At 40.9% G+C, this 18,704-nt stretch overlaps 1 protein-coding gene across 1 annotated transcript; it reads right to left on the bottom strand.

The window, feature by feature from the left end:
• Window positions 1-748: 748 nt before the first annotated feature.
• On the bottom strand, window positions 749-18,095 carry efemp2a (EGF containing fibulin extracellular matrix protein 2a). The gene is made up of 11 exons (XM_066649448.1): window positions 17,940-18,095; window positions 10,086-10,397; window positions 9,905-9,953; window positions 8,911-9,123; window positions 7,615-7,737; window positions 7,066-7,182; window positions 5,997-6,116; window positions 5,715-5,834; window positions 3,744-3,870; window positions 3,017-3,212; window positions 749-2,540 (listed from the first exon to the last, which is right to left on the bottom strand). Exons 2-11 carry the CDS (start codon window positions 10,179-10,181, stop codon window positions 2,379-2,381), a joined length of 1,323 nt encoding a protein of 440 aa, XP_066505545.1. The 5' UTR covers window positions 10,182-10,397; window positions 17,940-18,095; the 3' UTR covers window positions 749-2,378.
• Window positions 18,096-18,704: the final 609 nt, after the last annotated feature.

The raw sequence follows: 18,704 nt of genomic DNA, 5'->3' as shown, positions 1-18,704 counted from the left end.
TATGAGGTTATCCCTCAGTCCCACTGATTATCTCATTATCCCACTGATTTCCAACTAGTCATTCTAGTATCATCTGGGCTCTTCCTGTTGCTTTGGCTCTGTGTTGGTAACAGCTGCCTGTTGCCAAGCAGGAAAGGATTCCCCACTAGTTGAGTGGGTTCCCCCATAAGGCACTGTGCTGCTGAGGCTCTGGGGAATTGCACTTCTCAGCTCACTCACTGCTTCCGATCCAAATAAACTCTCCTAAGCTGCTTTGGCAGCTTTCACGAGAAACAGCACTGAAAACAAATCACCCTGGAGCACAAATGGTCTTTGGTCGAGCGGTGCCAAGAACGCGGATCTAAAGCTGAATTGATGCTGGACTTCAAGAGAATTATTGTTAGATTGTTTGTTTGTTTGTTTATTTGCTTGTTTGGGTTTTTTTTTTTTTGCCTGTTTCTAAACTGTAGGCCCTAGCAAGAGTTGATGAAGGCCTTAGTGTTTCTAATGTCGGTCCAATTGTTTCACAGTTTCCACATCTGGATTCAAATCTACAATGTAGTCAGATGACTCAGGAGACAGAAGTCGGACAGACTGAAGGTGGCACGTGCTCAGAGTGAATAGGCAAAGCGCAGAGATGAAAAGATGCAGGATTAACGTCAGCATCTAAAAATAGATCCTGGTGCAAATCAAGCCACGGCACATACATACAGATCTGTATTCAGATCGGTTTGGTATTATCATATTTATTACAGTAATAATTCCAGGACATCAAAGTACAACATTGACAGCATGGTATGAAAACTACATAATAATAATAATAATAATAATAATAATCATAATAATAACAATAATAACATGAATAGTGATAGTTTTGTCTTGGTAGAGGATGTAGAGATTTAGATGAGAGGGACTGAGTGGTTACTGAATGATGGCAGTGACTCCAATGCACACTAAGCTCAAGGTGGATTAATCCCCATCATGATCATGACTGAAGGGCAGTATACAGAGGCGCGTGTAGTATTCATGCTTTAACAATGCTACATATCAGAAAAACAGGATATAACATAATTATACTGGTCCATCAGTGAGGACTGTGCAAGAGGAACCAATCAGTGGAATGAGGTTGCACCAAGAAGCAGAGACATCAAAAAATAAAGAAACATCTTCAGGCAAAGGTAGCCATCTTGAAAATTAGCTTTGTTGACACGAGAGGGATGAGAAAGGGCAGGTGAAAGAAATCTAAAGCCTATAAAAGTCATACAGCAGGTTCTAAAATCATAGTGCAGCAGCTTATCTGCTGTGTCTAGCACAACACAATCAAGTAGCATCATGTGTTGTGCGAATATGTCTGCGACCCATAGTGCCTGTCTATAAGACTTTGTGATGTAGTAGTTGTGTAGTTTGTTTTGATTGCTCATCAGATTGCGTGGTATATTGCATTTTTCTTCCAGCAATGGAATACTCAAAGGAATACTTCAACCTAATCTCTATCTGCTGCATCTGTAGTGTAAGGTTGATTACTTCAGACAATAGCACATTGCCCTTTGTAAAATATTAGGAAACCTGTTGACCTGAAGCACACCTAAAATAGAAGGAGGCGCTGAAGCAATGGGTTTCCTGTTCTTCTGAAAATATAGGAAAAATATCAATGTATCAATGAAATAGCCAATTTTTTCATGCATACATGAAAGAAAATGTCTGGCCCACATTACAAGATTTAAAAAGTCCTAACCAAAGTTGAAAACCTGAGACCTCCCACACATAATGAAATATTTCACAGAATCTCTGCACTTGATCAGAGTTAATTCACACGATCAGGAAGAAGATTGGAGGAAAAAAGATTATATTATGGACTCCCCACACTACAGGATAATGTGGGAATATAAATATATATATATTTGGAAGATGCCTGTATAGAAATGATCTAGGGATTGGTGTAGCAATGTGGGTAATATCCCTTGTTTGAGTACATTTCATTCACCTACATCAGTAACATATAAATCGCTCTGCATAAGTCTATGACTGTAAAAGTTCTATGGGAATAAAAAAGCAGACATTGTAGCAGCCCAGCGTCAACTAAATAAGCTGCTCTTCCATTTGGACAAATCATAGTAAACATCTGCTCAATGGTGAAAATTGTTCATGTAAATTTATCAGTCGACATCTGTTTGATTCCGATACACTCTGCAATTCATTACCGATGATAATCAGCCGTGTGATATAAATGTGCCAGATAGAAGTTTGGTTGAGTATTCCTTAAATCATACCAGTATCTCCAGCCTAAGCCCTCTTCTGTCCTTGATATGTCAATCGTCATTGTCTCCACACCTCTACCTTTTTCATTAGCTAGCCCTTCTCCCCCCACCCCCCGCAATGGCTGGAAATTGAATTCTCCCTCAAAAAGCATACTGTCCCACATAGATTGATAAGCGAAGAGCTGAGCTGGTCTGGTAGCTCATTAGGTGGTTGACCGAAACCATCTCCAAGTCCAAGACATACTCTTTGGGTCCGTTCACAGCTCGAGCCAGTACCAGCATGGCGCTGATGTTGTTGATTTGCTGAAGGAAGAGACCACAAAGTGTGATTAGAGCTCTGCATTACTGAGAAGTGATTAATGGGAAGTAATGGCTGTGTTATGAGTGTGGAGTAATCCCTACTCCTCTGGAGTCATAATGGACTTTGTGAGAGGCCACACTAAAGGCTGTAATTCTTCCACCCTGGCACATGCAATCTATTTTACTCCACACACTCCCAGCTCCAGCTTGGCACACACACTTACAATATACCTACAATATATCAGCAAGCCTGCCTTGAAGTGCCCCCCCACCCCCAAACACCTTTCTTTTCATCATGCTATTAATAGCTGTAAGCTAAAAAACAAAAGATCTGGCACCAAAATACAACTACATTGTCCTCAGACATTGGCTTTCTTCCACTTTTAGCAGTGCTGTGTCTTCCCTGGGTCTCTTTTAAGATCAGATTTTGGAGTCTGAAATGGCCATATTGCAAGACATGTACAACCCAATAAACTCACCCTTATGTAGAAGTCTCCATCATCATCTCCTGAGCTGATTCTGAAGGTGTTGTAAGCTCCTGGGTAAACACTTGTGGCCTGAATCTGGAAGATGTCAGAGGGGACAGAGCGCTCCGAGGTGATACTCATGTAGCGGTGCACAATGGAGAAAGGCTGATCCCGACACCCGGGTTTAGTCACAGGACACACGCAACGACTGCCAGGAAAGGAAAGGGTTATAATTTAGTGTTTCTAACTTTATTATTTGATCAAAGGAACATGTTTTACCTAAACAGGTCAAAAGCTGACCAGAACTGATCGTCTCCATTTGTCAGAAGCAAACTAATCCACAATCATACAGTCCTTCTCATCTACCGTTTCAAGATGTTGCATGACTAATGATGATTTAAGCCCACGAGCGTACCAAATTGCAATTGAATGTCCACCACATGCCCGACAAATTAACTTAAAATGTTGGATGCCCTCCATTTACCTCTAGACATTTCTTCAAAACCTAAAACCTGCCTAGGCCACCTGTTATCAATTTCAGACTTTGAGGAAGAATGCTGATTTTGTTGAAGTATGCTCAAAGGGCCTGAGGAAACAGGCCAAAGATATGGAAAAATAAACAGCGCAATTTCAGAAATCATCTAAGGTATGCCTCAAGCAGATGCATCTGACACAAAAAGATTAACAGAAAAAGAGAGAGAGAGAGAGTATATGTGTGCATGTGTGTTTTCTTTCTCACTTGTCCGAGACTTGAACGTAGGGTTCTTGGCAGCGGTTCTTTTCCACACACTTATGTCCACCATGAATGTTCACACAAATCTGACCTTCAGTGCACTGGTGTGCGCCCGTCTCGCACTCGTTTAGATCTGCAAACAACAATGGAATCAAATAACCTGATTCAGCTGAGCAATCATGTCACTTTTTGACTTTTCAGCTCTGACCTATACAAGCCATAGTTTAAGACACCCTCCAGGGAAAATCACGTTTTTTTTCACGTTGTTACAGGTCTATGTGGCATTGCATATGCATTGGAAGATTTATCCTAAGTGAAATACGCATTCAACACCTTAGCATTTCTCTGTTCTCTCTTCTTAAATGGACAAATGCATCCAGCCAGGGTTTCTGATGTCATAAACGTAAGAAACTAATCCCATCAGCATGAGCTGTGGCAGCAATTTCTATATCATCAGCATAAAGTATTGAAGAAGCCAGAGGAGAGGCTCACTATTTTTAAAACAATGGCAGAGACATGCTCTATATTCGGTTGCAAAGTCTTCATTTGAGTTATGAAGGCAATGCGGAGAGGTCCTCCGAGAGATCCAGTGGATCGTGGAAGCCGACAACCTGTCCTGGACTCCACCATGATGTGTGTGAGAATTCTGTGTTGAACATTTCCTCTCATGGGTGACCTTGGCAGTGAAGCGCTACATAACTGAAAGAGCCCAGGTGTGGGAGAGAGGTACAGGGTGGTGAGGCATAAGAGAGGAGTGTCATGGTTGACGGTGAAACGCTGCACGCATTGCAGAGCACCAAATGGCTAAGGAGTGAAGGCCAGGTCTTGATATTTGTGGGGCATTTTGGGGGGGTTTTGAGTTCCTTGTTTTTATGAGTTCCGTGGACATTTTCCCCTGACTCTCTGTGGCGGTGATGGCTCAATTTTGAGGGTGGGGGTCCACTTTGAAAATGTATGGCTGAATTACTCCAGTGTTACCACTTTGCATAGCATACATCCATCCATTATCTGTGACCGCTTATCCAATTCAGGGTCACAGTGGGTCCAGAGCCTTCCCGGAATCACTGGGCACAAGGCGGGAATACACCCTGGAGGGGGCTGCATAGCATACAGTTTATAGTAAAACAGAAAACGATTGATGAGCAGAGCTGAAGGTGAGGTGGTAAACTCAAGATGATGGTGTGGGTTGATATAGAGGGAGGTATTATTTGCATATTTATAGATGCATGCATTCTGAATGAAGGTACAGTGTAGTGCTATATTTAAGCTTCTTTGAAAGCATTGGGTAACTTTTTTCATGGCTATTTACTTTTAAATGTGTCATTCTGCTGAACCGACATGATTTTTAGTGGTTTAATGGATGGGATCTTTGACATAATTTCACTTAATTTATAATAAATAAATTCTAGTTTTGCCAATTAAACTACTATGCTTATGTAGCTAATAAATAATGGAAGCTTACACACTGTGACTCAGTATCTACTATTGATAAAATCATCACAAACCTGCTTCAAAATCAGAGCAAGAATGAGAAAGAATGTCTACTGTAAACTTCCATTACACTGTTAGAACATTTGTAACTGTGGTGGTAACTATTGCTGTCTCTGTGGTGGTACCATTGAGGGTACACATTTGTACCTTTAATTAGTACATAATTGTACCTTATTCTATTATAAATCTAGATTTTAACATTGTGTTGACTCTTCTTCTAGAGAACAGCGTGTAATGTACCTTTAGGGAACACAACTGGACTCTAAAACCACTGTTGTACCTTTTAAAGGTACATTTACACAGTTTGTTCCTTTAGTGACCAATAATATACCTCTACTGTACCTTTTTTACTGAGAGTGTACATGGTGCCTTGAATTACTTGTAGCTTTCGTGGAAGAGTAAAGAAGTAAACTTCATACACAAGACATGACTTCAAAGATTATATTTTTATGAATGACATGGAGAGAAGGAGAGGAAGAGGCTGACCTTGGCACAGACGAGTTCCCAGTAGCTGGTAGCCCTCTGGACAGACACAAGAGAACTTGCCAGGCTCGTTGACACATTGGTACTGGCAAAGGTAACTGGAGAAACTGCATTCATCTATATCTGCAGAGAGAGAGAGAGAGAGAGAGAGAGAGAGAGAGAGAGAGAGAGAGAGAGAGAGAGAGAGAGAGAGAGAGAGAGAGTAGTTTGTGTAGAGAGTAGTAGTAATGTTTCAGTATCAGGTAAACAGTCCAATTCTGTGGCACCTCTAATTCAGCTACATACCTTTGCATTCGAATCCATCAGGCCCCAGTTCATAGCCTTGTTCACAGCGGCAGAGGAAAGTGCCATAGGTGTTATAGCACCTCTGACTGCAGGGGGCGCCCATGTCACACTCATCCACATCTGAAACCACAGAGCATGACACATCAGTCTGAACATAGGCATAAAATGCAGGCCACATTTTCATAAGAATAATCAGTCACCGTGCTTTCGGGAAATGCTAATATAGAGCCCGGTTTATAAAGAATTCTTGTACTAAGGAATTCACTGCTCTTTCAAAATACCTCATGTGTGCCACAGGTTCACTGTTTCTCTAAACGTCATTATTTTAGCTACTGTATGCATGTACATTAAGGCCTGGCATTCATAGCAATAGAATATCCTTTTAAATAGACGTTTCTGAACGTAGGCTGCATCTTAACCAAAATCAAACTTTATTAAACAGTTTTTAAAGTTACACAGAAGTTAAATCAGTGAACCATCTCCGTTCCTGCTAATGTGACTCAAGCACAAATTTTCAAAAGGATCACAGCTAACCCCAACTTGGCTACTTGACACAAAAGCCTGAGCCAAAAGGCAGTGCTTGAAAGCAAACTTCCAGATTATTTTCATGTGTATAAAATGAGGAATTAAACAACTAGATTAACTAAAAAATAAAACACTATATGACATTGCCAAATTGTGCCTATGTAGCTCACTAGGTATTTACACTGTGATTCTGACTTCTCTAAATGCCTATTAACACATAATCCCACAGCGGAGAAGAATCCACCTCCGTCTTTCAGAATACCACAGTAATTACTCCCAAAAGTCACTGCACTGTCCCTTATTCACCTAATTGGAGGAGTTGCAGCAGTCTGTTTTGACTTTGGCCCTCATTCAGAGAAGCCAAGGTGTAGGATGACATTGTGCAACAGCGTGTGGGCTTGGCTTCCCGAATGATTGTGCGTGCACAGTTGGAGTGTGTGGAGAATTGGGTGGGGAAGGGTGGACTAGAAGCGGGGTACTGGCCTATGACTCAGGGTACCATGTTGTTGTCTGTGTGGGGGTGGCTGAGCGTGGGCACACTCACCAATGCAAGAACGGTTGTTGCCAGCCAGCTGGAAGCCAGGCTCGCACTGGCAGGAAAAGGAGCCGGGAACGTTAACACAGCGGTGCTGGCAGTACCGGTACCGACACTCGTCAATGTCTGACAACAGAAAGTAAAGTGAAGTCTTCTCTTAATATATACAGTGCATTAATTTATACTACTTCAGTATGGACAGGGTTCATGACTACTCAGCAAGCTCTATAGCACTGCACTTAATCAACTGGAGAGCTGTGGAGAGAATCAAAAAGGTACAATTCCTAAAATTCCTAATAGATGATTATCCAATATCATTATCAACCCAAGCATTTCAACAAATTTCCACATTGGTTAAGGTTTGAGGGTTAATATTATGCCAGACTACCCCTTAGCCTAATTAGCAACAGTAGTTAGACATAGAAAACAGTGACGTCCGCCACTCTTTTAACATCCATTCCTGTCACTGTACAGAAGTCTGTCTGTGGTTCATATACTTATATTAATGTTTACCATCAAAGCTCAGTGTTGTGAGCATCTATAGGAGCTGCGTCTTACCAATGCATTCTGTTCCCACTTTGCGGTATCCTCCTGGGCACTGGCAGGTGTAAGAGCCCTCTGTGTTGATACAATCCTGACTGGGCTGGCAATCATGCACGTCCCTTTCACACTCGTCCACATCTGTGTATTTGAGTTAAAAGAACACTAGGTAAGATTTGGTAATATTTCTCTTGGGTGCCCCAAAAGCTGAGTGTAGTTAATTTTTACAGCATTCTTCCGAAATCAGGGAAGAGAAGGGCTTCCAACCTACCTACAAAAGTTACATAGTGCAATTTTTCTCCCTACTACAGATCAGCGAAGCATCACAATGATTTATTTAGAAGCTGTAATTTTAATGTAAAAGACCACCATGCAGGAAACACAAAGTGAAAATATAAGGGTGTTGTGCGTTGTGATCTATTGTTGTCCATTGTGTTTGCTTTGTGCAAAAATGACAAACACTGCACAGTGTTTTTTATAGAATCAACCATTTTATTAAGATAATAGGAGCTACGTTTTAAAAAGCCTACCCTTGTTAATATACTAAACCCACTGCAGGTTTGATGTGGGTGAATTTTTTTATCTCTTGATGGAGGAACAAACATTTAGAGATGTTTAGATTGATTTTCCTTCAAATGGTAAAGGGACCAGTGATTATTTTTCAATAACATATAATGGTTAACAATTAATAAAGAATAGTTGTCAGGTCAGAGATCCTGTAGAGATCAGATACCCCTGCAGAGGTTTATTTTTGCACACCATATCTGCTGTGCTGATATTATTACGGCAATGAGAGCACTTACTGCCGCATGGCAAACAGAATATACTAACGCTAGCTGTGTGAGCTTAGCAGTAACTAAGTGCAACTGTGGTGTGCTTTAATGAGCTCTTGACTGCTGATAACAGCTGGGAGATGTTAGCCTTTAAATCCCCTGGACCTCCTGCAGACCAGCCCCCTGCCAACCCCCAGTGATGCTCCCACGCTTCCGCACCCGAAAAGCTAGCCGACCCCTGCCCCACAGACCACCTGTTTCCATCTGAATCATCCAGGCACCCATAACCCCCATCAATAAACTCTCTCCCACACACATTACCCAAAAAGCCTGGGTTAAAATTTCCAGCCTTTTCTTAAATCCATCTCTGAATGCAAACGCCTCCACAGTGTCTTTACTCAGCAGTTCCTCAACATGCTGCTTTCATAATAACACACACACACACACACACACACTTATTCACTTAATCCTTTATAGCCACCTGTATACACCCCCCCAAGCATACTCAAACTAACATACACTCCCATGCCCACACACTCACCCACACAGCTGTCCCCCTGCGGCTCATAGCCAGCAGGGCAGTGGTTGTAGGGCTCACTGGGTGTGTTGTCCAGGCCGGTGGGGATCTGGTTGGGTGGCTCATGCGCTGGGATGACTGAGGCCGATCGAGGCAGACACAGGTAACCTCCATAATGGTTGAAGCACTTCATCTCACCCTTACATGCCTCTGGGATGGTTTCACATTCATTTATGTCTGAGGAGAAGAGATGCGCAGATTATAAGGGTAGCTTTTGGAATGCATGCTTTAAAAAAATTGATATGAATAATGTTTAGCCATTTTCCAGCATATGCTTTGCTTTTGTTGCACTTTTAAGACTGGTGTATATTAATGAGTTGAAATCACAAAATGGTGGATTCAAAAACAGCCTTGTTGTTGAGATTTAGTTCCCCTTTAGGGACTCTATGGACCAATAAGTGCAAAGTATGTTTTGAAACGTTAACTATGTTTTGATAATACATAAATAACCATATGTTTGCATTCTAAAAAAAAGTGGTATTGGCTCTTTAAAGAACTGTGCTTTTCTTGGCTGTGAGAAAGAATCTGTTTAATTCCATCATTTAAAATCAGAATTTATTTTCATCGCTGAGGTTTTCAGTTCAGGAATAACATCCTACTTCAGCTCTAAGCCTTTGCTGCTTTTCCAGTTAGGCACAGTACAGGCAGCTAATCAAGGTCCAGTTTCCCAAAAGACTTGAAATATTAAGATCACATTAACTGGCCAGTTAAAATGTTAGGGAGGGTACCAAATATAATACTCGCTCTACCATTTAACAGTGATTTTAACACTACAAAGCTTTTGGGAAACACAGCCCAGGAAATTTAACATAAATTATGACCAAAATCTGTAAGTAATCTTGACACAAGAGTACAGGACCTTTAAGGTGACTACTGACATCAAGGTAGAGGAGTGTAGTGTTGTAGGGACATGAATGTTTTTTGTGCACAGTGATGAGGAATGATGAAGATGTTTTACCTTTGCAGTGTTGAGTCTGTGGATCCCAGTGATAGCCATCTGTGCACTCCTGCAGGAGAATGTTCAGCCAGAGACACACAGAATGAATACAAATGCTTTTCTACTGTATGATTTTTAGACTTAGGGATGAGAGAGGGAGAGCGAGAGAGAGATACTGGCAAAGTGCTTCTTCCCTCCTTACCGTGTAGGTGTCAGTTTCTGTGGGCGGCTGTGAAATAGCACTGTGCAGGAACACTGAAACACCCACACACACAAACAAAACACACACGGAGTGCATCCTCGCGCACAGACACGTTCACCTGGCTCTTTCAGAGCTTAGGGAAAACTCACACGGGGGGTGGGGGAGAGTGTCGGACACACGCGCACACACACAAAAACACACACGTACAAATGTACAAACACACACATACACAAACACACACTGTCACACTGCTGGGCCTCAAGTAGAAACAGCTGCTGGCTTTGTCAAGTCTTTGAAATCACACTGTGAAACCTGCAAGAGAGAGAGACAGAGAAAAACAGAAGAACCTTAGTGATAGTTTTGAATTATTTACCCAGTACTCTTTATGTCTGCCAAAGCTGAGGTGAGTTGATAGTCAGTATCATCTTATTCTTTGTTAAAGGGACCTTGACTTATCTCACCCATTTATTCTGGTTAATACTTTTGAATCCCTGATGTCCTCTTAGAACATTTTTGAGCGTGTATGTACCAAAAACACTCAATTTATTTCCATGTGACCATTTCCAGCCTGTAACCTCCCTTTACACCTTTGAAATAACCAGGCTGTCCTTTTATCCTTTATTGTCCATTGTGCATGTGTACAGAGTATAGTGCCTGTGAATAGTGTATAGTGCATGTGTATAGTGTATAGTGCATGTGTATAGTGTATAGTGTATTGTGCATGTGTATAGTGTATAGTGCATGTGAATAGTGTATAGTGTATAGTGTATAGTGCATGTGTATAGTGTATAGTGTATTGTGCATGTGTATAGTGTATAGTGCATGTGAATAGTGTATAGTGCATGTGTATAGTGTATATTGCATGTGTATAGTGTATAGTGTATTGTGCATGTGTATAGTGTATAGTGCATGTGTATAGTGTATAGTGTATGTGTATAGTGTATTGTGCATGTGTATAGTGTATAGTGCATGTGTATAGTGTATATTGCATGTGTATAGTGTATTGTGCATGTGTATAGTGTATTGTGCATGTGTATAGTGTATAGTGCATGTGTATAGTGTATTGTGCATGTGTATAGTGTATAGTGTATTGTGCATGTGTATAGTGTATAGTGCATGTGAATAGTGTATAGTGTATATTGCATGTGTATAGTGTATAGTGTATTGTGCATGTGTATAGTGTATAGTGTATTGTGCATGTGTATAGTGTATATTGCATGTGTATAGTGTATAGTGTATTGTGCATGTGTATAGTGTATAGTGCATGTGAATAGTGTATAGTGTATAGTGTATTGTGCATGTGTATAGTGTATAGTGCATGTGAATAGTGTATAGTGCATGTGTATAGTGTATATTGCATGTGTATAGTGTATAGTGTATTGTGCATGTGTATAGTGTATAGTGCATGTGTATAGTGTATAGTGTATGTGTATAGTGTATTGTGCATGTGTATAGTGTATAGTGCATGTGTATAGTGTATAGTGCATGTGTATAGTGTATAGTGTATGTGTATAGTGTATTGTGCATGTGTATAGTGTATAGTGCATGTGTATAGTGTATTGTGCATGTGTATAGTGTATTGTGCATGTGTATAGTGTATAGTGCATGTGTATAGTGTATTGTGCATGTGTATAGTGTATAGTGCATGTGTATAGTGTATTGTGCATGTGTATAGTGTATTGTGCATGTGTATAGTGTATTGTGCATGTGTATAGTGTATAGTGCATGTGTATAGTGTATTGTGCATGTGTATAGTGTATAGTGTATTGTGCATGTGTATAGTATATAGTGCATGTGAATAGTGTATAGTGCATGTGTATAGTGTATAGTGCATGTGTATAGTGTATTGTGCATGTGTATAGTGTATAGTGCATGTGTATAGTGTATAGTGCATGTGTATAGTGTATAGTGTATTGTGCATGTGTATAGTGTATAGTGTATGTGTATAGTGTATTGTGCATGTGTATAGTGTATAGTGCATGTGTATGATGTATAGTGCATGTGTATAGTGTATAGTACTCCCTGTAATATCAGAGTAAATGGACAGGGCTGTAGGAAACGTATGTAAATACACTGGTCAGATTTGACCTCAGTAAAGTCCCAAAAAACTTTATGAAGATTAATTTCCATATATGGTCTTTATAGAATGACCAGTAAACAGTATTTTGGCATTTTTAGCAAACTAAAGGTTCTGCTTAAAACATGGGCCTGTTCAGTTCAGCATACACTTGTTTGTTTTCACACCTGCTTCATTCAAGGCTGATTTCACTGCATTGTTTATCCAGAATTGATTCCCAGTTTTGTAAGTTTTGGACAGTTTTATTCAGGTACAGAGAAAGAAATGCATGATATTACATGGGATTTAGCTGGGAATGAACATTTTTACAGGATCTTTAACATAAGGTCAGTGTATGAATATGGTATATGGTAACATGACTCCCCCTGGTGGCAGAAGTGGAATTGCAAAACAAACACGTACTTTGCAATTCCTAACACTTTTGTGTGAATTTGATAACGACAATGTGGCTTACAGTTAGTTAACATAAATCACAGACATAATGTGAATGTATAAATAATTATCTGTTCATACTGTGTGTCAGTTCTTCACGTGGAAAATTTGGAGAAACAGCAGAAAGGCCTGTGTGAATGGCCTCTTTTAGACACTGCTTCATTTAGTGTTCTCTGTAAAAGGGAGCTGAGATTTCTAAGCAGAGCTATTAGCTTAAATAAGTCCTGTCTTTCAGGTCTCTCGGCTGAAGAATAAATAGAAAAGCAGCCAAACGCAACACGTATAAAACATTTCTGACTCTGGGCTGTACAGCGCTAAGCTGCTAGCCAGTTTGTGCTGTGCAGAAAATAGCATAGGGAAAGATTATCACCCCTGTCCTCCTAACACGTGAAAACACACATGTACTCAGAGGCAAGCTTTTGTGCAGACATCATACAGAAAGCAGGAGTTATCTTGACTCCAAAAACACACATGCTCAGACATTTGGTCTGAGATACTCCAAACCTCAGACACTGCCCTGTCCACTGGTATTGTCATGTTGACACAAAGTGACAAACAGCAAACCACAGGGAGACGTGCACACACACACACACACACACACACACACACACACACACACACACACACACATGCACACTTTCTGTTTCTTTTAAATTGGCCTCCAAATGTAATTGTTGTGCTTTTTGGCCCAAACCACAAGAGGCTGTTCATCATGGCTCTTACAGTACACTCAGGCAAACACTCCTGAATATCATTCAAAGGATGAATGAGGTCTTGGACATTGAATTGCATCCATCAACCTGGATTACCGACATAGACGCCATTGCAAAGAGACTCCGAACACTGAGCAAACATCATTTAAAAATTATGAAGGCTGAAAGAAATATATATTTTGCATTAATTGCTGTGTTCCACTGATTAACAGGAGATCTTAAAGCCTCCTCAAGGGCCCTATAAAGTAAATAAAAGCTGCAGTCATTCCCAAAATTACAGACTTGGACCACACTCTTGTGGGGGGTGGTGGTTCAAATAGTAAGGGAATAAACAAAAAGAAAGGTGTAAAAGTTCTCCAAATGCCCAAACATTTGGACAGCTCCTGTGCCTCTGTCAAATCACAGAAGACGTTTCCTTTTAAGGAACTGTCAGTTATTACAGAATTTCATGACTGCAATTATATAAGATGATTGAAATTTCATTGATGTGCTGAGGTTCTCCCTGTGTCCGCGTGGGTTTCCTCCGGGTGCTCCGGTTTCCTCCCACAGTCCAAAAACACACGTTGGTAGGTGGATTGGCGACTCAAAAATGTCCGTAGGTGTGAGTGAATGTGTGGGTGTGTCTGTGTTGCCCTGTGACGGACTGGCGCCCCCTCCAGGGTGTGTTCCTGCCTTGCGCCCAATGATTCCAGGTAGGCTCTGGATCCACCGCGACCCTGAATTGGATAAGGGTTACAGATAATGAATGAATGAATGAATGAATGAATGAATGATGTGCTGAGACAAATACACAAAAAATTGTGTGTTACAGGAACGATAATCCTATTTTGTTTGATGATTGTAAAGTAATTATGCGCATTTTGCATTTTATCTGTTGTACGTTAGAAGCTATTTTATGTATTACGCTAGCTAATCTGCCATTTTGATCATCTTAGACTAGAAACAAGAAAGTATGCTGTTAATTGCTGTTCTTAACATATCAATTATCATTCTTTCATTCATTTCCTGTAACCACTTTCTCTTGTTCAAGGTCGCGGTGTGTCAATGGACTACTGGGAATCACTGGACACACCCTGGACAGGGCATCACACACTCAAACAGCCACTGACACTGTCACACATTTGGACACGTTTGAAAAGTCGGTCCACCTACCAGAATGTGTTTCTTTGGACTGGAGGACCAGGAGGAAACCCACGCAGACACAGGGAGAACACAACAAACGACTCACAGACACTGACTTGAGGCATGGTTTGAATCAACAACCCCAGGACCCCGGCGCTGTGTGCCAGTGATGCTACCTGCAGTGCCACAGTGCTGCTCTAATGGCAATTAATAATCTCATAAATCGTTGTGATTGTTACAGGCCCATGAACTTTGAAAGCTGCAGAAAGTTGCAAATGAATATGAGCTGAATGTTGCTTTGGATGATTCGATGAGGAGAAACATGAAGCAACAGAAAATAAATAATTTTTGACCGAACAAACACAGCCTGAATTTCGGCTATGCCACATCCACAAGGTGTATCGCAATATAAAGCAACAGAATCATATTACTATTACCTTGTCTATGTTGTCAGTAATATACAGCCTTAGTCGATAGCTTTTCAGAACTCAAAGAAAGGTCTCTGAGTGACGACTAGGCTGTTGTTCCCACACACAAGTTGCAGAGTGTCCCTACTGTGGCCTTATTCTCAGGAATCCAAGCTTTTCTTCTTTTTTTTTTTTTTTTTTTTTTACTGTCTCTTTCATTCACTCTCATTCTGCCTAAACCAGACTGCCACTGCAGTGGACACGTCACTGGGGAAAGCCTGAAACCAACTATAATAAAAAAGAAAAGAAAACAAGGCCACTAGGCCGGACACAAGGCCAGGTTATGGGCAGTGTGGAAATAGGATAAATTAGATGTCCACACTATACCAAGTGACCACTGGTCTTTAGGAATGCCAGTGGTGAGGATGTGGGTGCCGGGTCAGCCGGACCAGAGTACGATTCCCAGAGTATCGTATTCTAGGGAAACCCCCTCAGAGTTCACCAGAGAGGACAAATGGGGCCTGCTACAGTTGTCCTGACCAATTTGTCCTGTCTTTAGTACACAACAATTCAAACATTGAGAATTAGTTGTCATTTTCAAATATGTATTGATCAATGCTTTGTTTTAAATTTGCCACATTCTGGATGTTAATTTTATTCTAAAGTCATTGTTGATGCAATACACTTTCACCAGTTGAAATCATAGGTTAAATGGGATTATAAATAGTTAAATACAGGACATATCAAAAGTAGTACATTCTTATATTGAAATAATCCCAGTGTTTACCAAATGAGATGTGATGATATTCCTATATATATATATATATAAATCTGATTCCATTACTGATCCCCAACACACTTTTGGACTGTAGTGTGTATTCTCATTCTTTAAGAAGATGTCAGTGGCTGACAAGTCTGTGAGTTACAAAAATCCCTACTAGTATGGCACTGATTTCATATACAGTCCGCATCCTAGCAAAGCAGTCAAATTCTCTCTCTCTCTCTCTCTCTCTCTCTCTCACTCTCTCTCTCTCTCTCTCTCTCTCTCTCTCTCTCACTCTCTCTCTCTCTCTCAAACACAGACACACTAGCAAGTGATGTGTTCAAGCTCTGTCCAGTTCTGCTCAGTTGGGCATGAAGCTGACATTCTGTCATGGTGGTCAAAACAAAACTTCTCTGAACTACAGAGCCCTGCAAAGCAATCAAAAGAGCACCCAGTCTCACTGACCACTGACCAGTGTAAACTACTGTGGCGTGTTTACATTTTACCACACCATCATCCAGCACTCAGCAGCATGGGAGCAGTTGACCTTGGCTCTGCCTATAAACATATGCATGTGAAGAAGGATATTTCATTTACAGTGTAAAAAAAAAAAAAAGCTTAAAGAGGTGCTTAAAGTGTAAACATTCTGCAAAATTTACAGATCATGATCTAAACAGTCATTCAGAGTGGGCTGATGGAAAATGCTCCATTCTGAAGACACCTACAGACTGAGAATGGCTCAGAGTGCTGGTGATCAGGAAACCAGAATCCAAAAACATTAACGTCTGCCTCACATAAACGTATTGCCTGAAATGGAAACACACACCACCTGAAGCCTGAATTAAGGTTTTGACATAAAACACATATTTAAAGTACGAACAGAGCGTTATATATATATATATACACACACACACACACTGGGTAGACGCCTTAGTCACCCACAATTATTATTATACAAATTGTATATAATTACAATAAATACAAAATTACAAATACGATAAAAGTGCAAGGATTATTTCCTAATAAAGTACTAGTGGTTGTTAGTGGGTGTAAAGAACAAAATTTATTGCCAAATATTCTCCTTGATTGTGTGGATTTGTTAAATTAACAGCACATTTGATTTAACACAATGAAGTTTTAACTGTCAAAACTAGGTAATGGATGATAAGTTCAAATGATACTGGCCTGCCATGTTTTTGTCATTTGTATTTCGTCTAATAATTTGTATTTGTGTTTGACTCTTACTGCACAGATATATAGCTTTTTAAACTTCATTTTCCCAGGTGCCTAGCACTTTTTGCACAGTACTGTACATATATTACATTAGCTGCAATTAATATAAGTAAAGAATCTTGTTCCTCCAGACTCTGCAGTGAGTGTCATGATGATTCAACATGTTTCTCTGGCAGTGAATGAAAGCTCAAGTGAGCACTGGGACATATTAAATAATGCTGCCAAATGTCAGTAATTATGAAAATATATAAACAAAAGTAATGAAACTTTGACTGAGTATAGAAGTGGCCTGTGTTGGTATAGTAGGGTACTGTTCTCAGTTGTGACATCATGCCGGGCATTTAATTGTGTGTTTTCTCTGCCCGTTACGGCACCTGTGTTTCTTCAATGGGCCAAAATGTTTGGGCAGGTTATTTTTTAGTGAACACAACAGTTGTTGTTAACTTTTGGTGTATGTTTAGTGTGAGTTATAAACTGTCTGAAAACAGTCACAGACATGCAGTCTTTCATTGGAATCCACTATTAAAACCTGATGCTTTTACCCAAAGTTGCTCTAGGGGGGGTCTGAGAAGGAGTAAATGACATTTGGGCTAGTTGTGAAATAGAAGCTGGAAGCGAAGTTGGAAAGTTTTGCAATACTACAGTCTACATGAAGCATAATGTGTAACAGCATCCTGATGGTTGGGTAAGAGAAACTGAATTAATAAACTCACTGTCTGGGCCCTCTTTAGGGAATTGACTGTAAAAGATGGTATTTTGTGAAGCCTTCACACTGAGGGTATTCTGGGTCATTCAAGCTCTTTGTGGCTGGACTGAAGTAGCACCAAGGCACTAAGGCCATGCACATTGGGTGGAGAGCAGCATAACAGAGAGACTTTGAAAAGAGCCTGGGAATGACTCCCTGGAAAAAAATGGCCCTTAGTGTGTCTTTATCTCTCTCCATGTCTTCCCACACCCTACAAGTCACTCTCTTGCATGATGTCCCCTCATTCCACCACTGTACATTAGTAGAACTAAGTTGTTGAATTATATACAGTATTATTTTATCCTCTGCACTTTTGAGATCTGTGTTTGGTGATTGTGAAATCTGAAGCATGCTGTACTCACGGGTCACTTCTTGGATACTTTTCTTTCAGCTACAGCCTTGGATTCCTCTAGTGTCTGTCCCTCTCTTCCTCTGCGCTCCTCTTCTCTTCCGGTGGAAGTTTCCCTCTCTTTTTTTCTTTCTCTCACAGTTATGTGGCCCCTTTTGCTTCTTCTTTTTCTTCTTCTTCTTCTTCTTCTTCTTCTTCCTCGTTCTGCCTCTTCAGTCTGAGTGAGTGAGTGTGGAGACGGACAGCTGGAGTATGAATGTATTTGAGGAGGGCGAGACGGAAGAGAGGGACAGCCCATTCCAACCCCCCCTCTTGGCCCCCTGCGCTGCCGTCCGCCCCCCAGACACCCCTCCACCGTCCCCTCTCCTCACCCCCCAGGATGAAAATTCCTGGTCTGCGGCCCAAATTCCGAAATTCCAAATCTGTCCAGTTTGCCGGCAGAACAACAGTGCACAGATTCAGTCAAACTCACACACATTTAGCCCCCTCTTACTTGCACAGCACCACCAGCAGACCCCGTTTGCGCACACGTACGCACACGCACACAAAGCTGCAACACACCTGGTTTCATTTAAACTCACCCCCCACAGCTCCCAGCTTTTCCTCCATTTTTGTTTCCCTCCCACCTCAACTCACCCTTCATCTCACCCATCTTTTTCACTCCCGTCCAAAGGCAGATAGGGAAGAATGTGGACAGAAATTAGCACGAAAGGGAACATGAGAGAGAGGGAAAAAAGAGAGACAGAGAGAGGGAGGGAGGACGGAAGGGAAAGACACA

Source organism: Hoplias malabaricus, chromosome 17 (assembly GCF_029633855.1).
Source record: "Hoplias malabaricus isolate fHopMal1 chromosome 17, fHopMal1.hap1, whole genome shotgun sequence".
Classification (NCBI taxonomy): Eukaryota; Metazoa; Chordata; class Actinopteri; order Characiformes; family Erythrinidae; genus Hoplias; species Hoplias malabaricus.
Note: the sequence above shows the minus strand (reverse complement) of the source record. Positions and strands in the feature narration are given on the sequence as shown.

Coding starts and splice junctions, on each gene's coding strand:
- efemp2a (XM_066649448.1), bottom strand. CDS start 10,181: ATGCACTCCGTGTGTGTTTTGTTTGTGTGTGTGGGTGTTTCAGTGTTC. Junction 7,738..8,910: donor GCAGGGGGACAGCTGTGTGG/GTGAGTGTGTGG, acceptor TCAAATACACAG/ATGTGGACGAGTGTGAAAGG. Junction 2,541..3,016: donor ATGGAGACTTCTACATAAGG/GTGAGTTTATTG, acceptor CTCTTCCTTCAG/CAAATCAACAACATCAGCGC.